General features: G+C 41.6%; 1 protein-coding gene and 2 pseudogenes across 1 annotated transcript; all 3 read right to left on the bottom strand.

The window, feature by feature from the left end:
* Positions 1-249: 249 nt before the first annotated feature.
* On the bottom strand, positions 250-382 carry LOC119472007 (annotated as a pseudogene).
* Positions 383-427: 45 nt separating this feature from the next.
* On the bottom strand, positions 428-560 carry LOC119472006 (annotated as a pseudogene).
* A 1935-nt stretch (positions 561-2495) lies between these two features.
* Positions 2496-4168, bottom strand: LOC108307802 (succinate--CoA ligase [ADP-forming] subunit beta, mitochondrial-like). The gene is given in 1 exon segment (XM_037740198.1): positions 2496-4168. A coding segment is annotated over 1 exon segment (1365 nt). The 3' UTR covers positions 2496-2803.
* Between the last annotated feature and the right edge of the window lie 4573 nt (positions 4169-8741).

An 8741-nucleotide genomic window follows, 5' to 3' on the forward strand; every position in this document is an offset into this window, starting at 1 on the left:
AGAGTTTTCAGCTCTCACATTTTTAAAACAATTCTGATTTTTTAATGTTGATTTGTTAAGATTTTTTTTAACTGCTTTCAGTTAATTTCAATATTTTTTCCTAACTTTTTTTATCTAAAGGTTTTACGTTTAATCATTGTATGAATACCTAAAACTGGAGTGGCTTTTTTGTGGAATTAATCATTTTATAATTATTTATTTATTTTGCTATTCAAATTTTCTTTCTTTTTTCTTTTTTTTTTAATTCAGTCTCCATAGAGACTGTCAAAAATTGCCAGGGATGACTATATTGCAAGTCGTCATGGTGGGAAATGTTTTCAATTAGTAATAATCACGCCTCGGATGAACCTCATTGGCTACAATACTGCCACTGAGCAAAGCTGCTATTCCAATTTTCTTTTTTTATTCCTTTTTTTTTTATATTCAGTCTGCATAGAGACTGTCAAAAATTGCCACGGCCGACTGTATTGCAAGTCGTCACGGTGGGAAAAGTTTTCAATTAGTAATAATCACGCCTCGGATAAACCTCATTGGCTATGATACTGCCACTGCACAAAGCTGCTATTCAAATTTTCTGAGCAATGCTTGTTTATTCCATACAATATTGATGTGTTGAGTTTTTATCAAGCATTCTGTAAGTAACATATATTTGTACTTAGATTTTAAAAACAATCTGAAATCTTTTCATTGCACTTTACCCTTCATGACATAGTTGTTAAATTTGACCTAACTTCAATCATTTTATTGCATGCTCCCTATTTTTTTATGCTGACTAGTTGACTAGTTTTTTTCATCCTAGCAGTTTTGCTTTCTACCTCTTGATGTACAGACTACATTTTATCTCATTTTATTTTCTCCATGTTTGCTTTACTTCTCAGCAAGTTTTTACACATTTGCTCACTGTCTCCTTGAAACTCTTGCTTCCTTCATCGTTCATGGAGTGACTTTTGTCTAGGTGTTTCACCTTCCCTCTGGCACTTTCTCTTCAATTCTGATGGTTTCTTCCTCTTTCCCCTTTCCTTACAACGTTAATGTTCTTAAGAGTTCCTTTTTTTCTTCTTAAGCCACTTTTTTTGGGCCATTTCATTCCCTTCCTTGGATTTAAGGATCATCCATATGTTAACAGTTCCCAGCCTTTTAGATCTATCTTAGATCTCTCTCCTGAACTCAAGCCCATAGATGCAACTGACTACTAGATGTCTATATTTGGATGTCTCACAGGCATATTAAACATAGCATACTCAATATGGCACTCATCTCTTCCCAAGTAAACCTGTTCTTCTGCCAGGATTTTCCCTCCAGAAAATGACAGGACATCAATCCTAAAGCCAGAAAATCTGGGAACATCTTTAACTTTTCTCTTCCCCTCAGCCCTTGTATTTCTCATCTGCATCTATCAATATTCTTGATTCTGTAATCTACATAGCTATGAAATTCTATTTCCTCTTCCTCTCTCTATAGCCCCTAACCCAGTGTAAGTGACCACCAGCTCTTCTCCGGATCCTGCAAAAACTACCTAATTCATCTTCATTCTGTCTTCCCTCCTGAATTAAGAGAATCTTTCAAAATGCAAATCTGACTGTGGTACTCTTCCATTTAAAACTCTCCAATGGCTTTCCTTTACCTCTAAGTCAATGTTGTCAGGCCTCCTTCATCTTGGCCCCCGCTCACCTCTATTGCCTCTTTCTGAGCACTTTCCATGTCTCACTGTGCTCTCCAGCCATACTACATTTACATCAGTTCTTTGAACATTCTATGTACCCTGTGGCAGACACTGTGAATTGTTCCATTATCCATTCCCTCTTTCTTCTTTTTAGTAATAGAACCCATCCCATTCTCATCCAGATTTAGTGGGACCCATGCTACAAGATGTGACCCTGTGACTGGATTCTCGCCAGTGCAATATGAGGAGGAGTGATATATCCAACTGCAATGTTACTTCCGTAAAAGGAAATTGATTGCCTTTTGTTTCCTCTTTGCCCCTTCCCTGTGGCTAGAATACAGATGTGGAACTAGTAACCTTTATGTGGATGAGAAAATGCACTAGGGCAATAGAAGGCTATAATATGTTGTTTTGGTTTATTTTTTTTGAGATGGAGTTTCACTCTTGTCACCCAGGTTAGAGCACAACGGTGCGATCTCAGCTCACTATAACCTCTGCCTCCCAGGTTCACTCAATTCTCCTGCCTCAGCCTCCCAAATAGCTGAGATTACAGGCATGCACCACCATGTCCAGCTAATTTTGTATTTTTATTAGAGACAGGGTTTCACCATGTTCTTCAGGCTGGTCTCGAACTCTTGACCTCAGGTGATCCACCCACCTCAGCCTCCCAAAGGGCTAGGATTATAGGCATGAGCCACTGTGCCCCACCAAAAACGGAAGGAACCCAGGACCCTGAATGACCATGCAGTGGAGAGTACATTCTGGTTGTTTATTGCAGCAGGTTAGCCTGTTTATCAGTCAGGGTAGCCTCTGTCATGTTGCAGTCATACATAACCCCCAATGCTTAGCAGCTTTTTTCCCCCAACAATAATAAACTGGCATATTGCAAGTTACATTTTGAAGCAAAAAAGACTGGTTGGGACAAAAGAAAGAAGACACCTGCACTATACGTGCTTCGTACAAACAGTTCATTCTGAATGGTAGAATTAAATGCAGACCAAATGCTTTTAAATGTTTGTGTGCCTAGATAGTAATTACAATCTCCACACACTAAAAAGAAAAAGAACAATAACACAGAACATAGTATTCTTAATGATTACAGCGCATTTAACACCTTCAGCCATCCACTGGGTTTTCAGATCATATTGGCAACTGAAATTTCACATCCTTATGTGCTTGCTTTGCAAAGGCCACTGTTTCAGAGAGCTTTAGCAACATTCTAGCAGCTTCATCCCAGTCATCACAAGCAAGTATTTTAAGTCCATGGTCCACTATCAGTGCCTTAGCATCATCGACCCACGTACCTTGTAACTGTACCACAACGGGGATTCTAATTTCCAAATCTTTTACAGCCATGACTATACCCTGTGCAATAACATCACAGCGCATGATTCCTCCAAAATTGTTGACCAGAATAGCCAGTACCTTTTTATCTGAAGCGATAAGCTTAAACGCTTCTGTTACTTGATGGATTGCAGCACCACCACCAACATCAAAGAAGTTGGCTGGAGTCCCTCCATGAAGTTTCATTATATCCATTGTGGCCATAGCCAAACAAGCACCATTTACTTGGCAGCCTATATTTCCATCAAGGCCAGTGTAGTTCAGACGTGCCTTAGCAGCATCTTTGTCCCTTTCATCTTCCTGGGTCCAGTCCTGTAGATGAAAGATTTTCTTCTGGCGATAGGCTGAATTAGAGTCAAAATTGATCTTTGCATCCGTACACAACACAGCTCCATCTGAATCTTCCACTATTGGATTTATCTCTATCATGGTTGCATCGTATTACAGAAAAAGACTGTAAAGCTTGACCATGTTTTCTGCTTCTGAATCCACTATATTAGGTGGAAATCCCGTCTTCTGTGCAAGCCAGAGAGCTTGTTCCTTTTTGATGCCTTCTACAACATCAATAGGTTCTTTAATTATTACTTCAGGAGTCTCAGCAGCAACATCCATGTTGACGCCACCATGTGAACTGCCTATTAATACAGAACCTTGAAATGACCTTTCCATTGTTATTGCTAAATAGTACTGTCTCTTGGGATATTTTCGCTCACAGACCACTACTTGATTGCATATTCTGCCCTTTTCTCCCGTTTGCTTGGTAAACAACTTTTTTCCAATCATTCGAAAAGAAACAGCTTTTGCTGCTTCTGGAGAGAAAACTATCTTCACTCCTTCTCTGAGGCCACTTTCAAATGTTCCTTTTCCTCTACCACCAGCTAAAACCTGTGCCTTTATCACAACATCTTTTGAACCTAATTTTTTGGCAATTGCATAAGCTTCCTCTGGTGACTTTGCCACATATCCTTTGGGAACAGAGACATCAGCTTCTTGCAATAATTCCATACTCACGCATTCATGTAGTGTGAGATTCCTTTGCTGTTGCTGCTGTACTTGGAATCCATGTTTATTAAACAATCCAGAATTTCCCAGAACCTGAGGCCGGTGGTTCCAAAAGGTAGAGGTGGTCAACTACCAGCTGTAGAACATGGAGGCAGCCATTTCTGAGTCAGCGGTAGCTTAACACAATAAGCTACTTATTTATTTTTCACTGATACTATGTAGATTCAGCACAGATCAGCAGAGTGGCTCTGCTCCGGTAGTCACTTGGGGACCTTGCCTAACGAAGAGCTTCATCTAAATATGTGTCTTAATGAGCCCATAGGAGAGAAAGGGAATTGGCAAATTGTACTGTCTTTTAAAGCTTACAGCTAGAAGTCAGCCACACACTCCACTCACAGTCCATTAGACAAAGCCAAGTTAAGGGTTAAGAATGTGTAGTCCTACATGTTCCCAGAAGGAAGAGAAAACCACAATGTTTATGATGAGTCCCAGTGACTATTTCCGCAGCTTCATTAATACCTCTTAGCTTGTGTTCCCCCTAGAAAAGTAACGTCTACTTGTTTTGCTCAACTGTTTGTAGGATATGTTTCAAAATTTATATTTCAAGGAATTCACAAGACCATAACTTCTCATTAATTCTTCCTGCAATCATTAACCTTGGATTCCCAGAATAATTATTTCCTTTCCATAATGACCCCCAAATATTTATCTAAATATCTGAATCCTCTCCAAAGTTCCAGTACAGTACTAGATTTCCCTCTGGCCACTACATGTCAAACTTGACAAGCAAAAGAAACCTTAATATTACCTTCACTTGCCCCTCTTAAATCTGTTTCTTCTAACTGGTTTATGTTTAATTTTGTTTCCTTTTGTTAGTATCTTTGTCCCCAGCCCCTAGAATAGTACCTAGCACGAGAAGGGGCACTATATTCAAATTGAATTAATGTATTAATGCTATCAAAATTTGATAATGGTTCCCAAATGTGGAAAATTCCATTCCCTCCTTACCAGCCTGCTGAGTCTGCCTCTGAACTCTCTGTTGCAGATGATTCTTCTCTTTCACCTGCCACACTTGGCTATTCAGGAGCTTACTGCCTATGAAGCAGGCTGTTCTGATACCTTTCTGACAGTTAGTCCCATTGCCAATTTTTCTATTCTCCTGTCCATTTCACACAACACTTCCATGTTAATTTCCTTGAAGCGTATGACTCATTTTGTCACTGTTTCACAATCCTATAAGGAGCACATATAGTATGCAAGTGATGTGCTACATTCTGAAGGGAAAACAGAATCACGTACAGCCTCCAACCTTGAGCAGCCCACCACCCCATGGGGAGACAGATGTGATTCAGAGCAGAGACAGCCAAGATGGGAGGAGCACTGAGCTGGGGTGACAGAGGTGACAGATGCTGAATCAACCACAGAGCCACACAAGAGGAGCATTTACTCCACGTTCCCACAGACAATTAGACATCTTCCTGGACAGAAATAGGAACAAGTTAATCTTTGGAGCCAGGAGGAAGGAAGGAAAGGATAGGTACTCACTGAGGTTAGTTTAGAAGTGGGGGCCAGGGAAGAAAATGGATGGTGATTAGATCCGAGGACTTCTGTTTCATCTGATGGATGAGGAGAGTTTCTTCCTTGAGGAGGACAAGCACTATGCTGTGGAGTGTTCCCTAAGACCTGGATGTGCTGCCAGCTGGTGGCTTTCGGTTCCCAGTCCCTGCTGGAAACCCCTGTGTCCACAGCATGCAATCTAATTCTACAGACAGGTACTGATACTTTGGGCATGGTGTTTGGCTATATTAGGAAGCTGCTGTTCCCCTTCCCCCGTGTAGATTTCCACCACGGACGCCATAGTTTGGCTTTTATGACAATGCTTAGATACACACTGTTCTCCAGGGGAGGGAGCCTGAAGTCAAATGAATTGCTGCATGGATCTTGTAAATCCATAGCAGACCGAATTGCTTGGAAGCCATAGTACTTTTTATTTATAAAAGCCAGGCTTTTTTGAGAGGAAAAAAAATAGGAGAACTTTTTTTTTTTTAAGGGAAAGGGGATATTATTTTTGGAATTCTGAAAGCTTAACTTTGAATATAGAGCCAAAGCCTGGAAAATTGAAAGCATATATTTTGCAAATAAGCCACGGAAAAGGGAAAGATGACAAAATCGTTTTTGCCAGATGGCATCCTCCTCAGCACTTTTCCCACCCCCCTCACCCCCGCCCCACACACTCACTCATACCATCAAAAGGAATATCAGGCAGGGCGAGGCGGAGTTTTGTCATTTATTTTAAGTGCCTCTTTTGCGCAAGGCTCTTGGGGAATAAAAGACAATTCCTTTTCAGAAAAGAATCATCTAATCTGGCAAGGGTGATAAACGGGATCTCTCCACAAACACGTGAAAAACTGTCATTTATCTTTTTCGTACTGGCCAAGACTGCTGATTCCTGGCTCTGTGCTGGAACTTCGGGAGATCATACAGCCTCTGATAGGATCTTCTAGAAATTTCCGTGCACCTTTGGTGAATTTCCAGGAGGACTGGGAAAGCAACTTTATAGCACAGGCAGGTTGACAAGATCACCTAAATAAGCCTGCCAATGTTGGAGCTCTTTCCCATGCTGAACTGAAGAGGCCTCAAAGTCTTGCTGACCTTCTCTCTTTCACTGTCTTTCCCCAAACACAGGATGCCTTCATCTGCTTAAAGCAACCCACCAAAAGGAACAATTGTTTTTTCTTCCTCTCCCTGTAAAACCAAGGCTGTAACTATTATAGTAGGTAGCTAGTCAGACATGAGCGGGCTGAGAGAGGGCTTGCCCCCCCCCACCAGGAATGTCATACTGCCTCTCTACAATGATAATTGGTCACAGCAGGTGCAGGGAGAGGCAATTTCCCAATAGACACAAACTTGAAATTGGCCATTGGCAACTTCCATTAAAATCTCAGGAATTGGGCGAGTGGGCTCAAGTATGTGCATGAAGAGACAAAATGGCAGAGTATAACTTTCTGGGGCATTCTACTGGGAAAGGGAAGAGCACCACAAGCGAGCACGCGTACAGCTCCAGTACACATACTGAGCATGTTCACACTGAGCACGTTCACCTTTCAAGTGTTAGCAGGTCACCACGCATGTGGGCAGCCCACTCCAAGGGAATCATGGGAAAAAGGACACAAGATCCTGGAAGTATGCCAGCATAGAAAACTCCAAGTCAAAAAGTAAAATGCCACACTTGTACTTCAAGTCAGCCATGTGGGTCTCTTCCAAGTGTACTTTCTTTCCTTTTGCTCCTGTTCTTTTTTCTTTTCTTTGAGACAGAGTCTTACTCTGTCGCCCCGGCTGGAATGCAGTAGCACCATCTCAGCTCACTGCAACCTCCGCCTCCTAGGTTCAAGCCTCCTGAGTAGCTGGGACTATAGGAGTGAGCCACCACGCCCGGCTAATTTTTGTATTTTATTTTTTTTTAATTTTTGTATTTTTAGTAGAGTCAGGGTTCCACCATGTTGGCCAGGATGTCGAACTCTTGACCTCAAGTGATTTGCCTGCCTCAGCCTCCCAAAGTGCTGGGATTACAGGTGTGAACCACCATGCCTGGCCACTGCTCGAAAGCTTTTTTTTTTTTTTTAACTTTTTTTCTTCTTTAGTTCTATCCACTTGACATCCCATCGAAAACTTTTTAATAACTTCACTCCTACTCTGAAACTTGCCTTGGTCTCTTTTTCTACTGTATGTTCCTCAGTCGAACTCTTTCTTCTGAGGAGGCAAGAATTTAGGTTGCTGCAGACAGCTACAGATTCGCTGCCAGTAACTTGGATATTCTCCACCCCTAACATTTTGGTGCCATGTGACTTATATACTTTCCACGCCTAACCTATTCACACCTGAACAGATCCATTCACAAGATAACATGCAAATTAATCTCGGCTCCCTGATCCATTCATTCTCCCCAGATCCCCTCAACCAAATCCTCCTTTCTCCCCGCCCGTACTGTTAGAATGATACACATGCTTGTGAACCACCTTGCAGGGTGGGCAGTCACTCAGGATTCTCCCCATGTGCATGCTGTGTACACATTAAATAAATCTGTATGCCTTTTCTCCAATTAACCTGCCTTTTGGGAGATTATTTTTTTTAGTGAATTTTGTAAACCAAAAATAAAATTCTAATCCCCCTCCCCCGCACAGCCATCTGAATGAACCCCTTCTCCCAGCCAAAGGCATTCTGTAGTTAACCTGAAAATCCAGCTCAGGTCATAGTGGTAGAGGGGTTTAGACATGCCTCACTGTGCCCCTCCTGCATTAATGGCAACACAGACCTTAAGCCTAATAAGAAACCTTTACAATCTATTTTCTCTGAAGCCGGCTCCCTGGAGGTTTCATCTGCATGATAAAACCTTGGCCTCCACAACCCCTTATTTTAATCCAGACATTTCTTTCTACTGATAATAACGCTTTTAACCAGTTGCCAATCACCTATGACCTGGAAAATCTACCTATGACCTGGAAAATCTACCTATGACCTGGATGTCCGCCCTGCCCACCCCCTTCAGGTTGTCTCTTTCTTCCATTGAACCAATATAAATCTTACACACATTGATTGATGTATTATGTCTCTTAAAATGTATAAAGGCACTGTTTACAATAGCAAGGACCTGGAACCAACCCAAATGCCCATCGATGATAGACTGGACAGGGAAAATGTGGCACATACACACCATGGAATACTATGCAGCCAT

The sequence above is a fragment of the Cebus imitator genome, unplaced genomic scaffold (assembly GCF_001604975.1).
Source record: "Cebus imitator isolate Cc_AM_T3 unplaced genomic scaffold, Cebus_imitator-1.0 Scaffold81, whole genome shotgun sequence".
Taxonomy (NCBI): Eukaryota; Metazoa; Chordata; class Mammalia; order Primates; family Cebidae; genus Cebus; species Cebus imitator.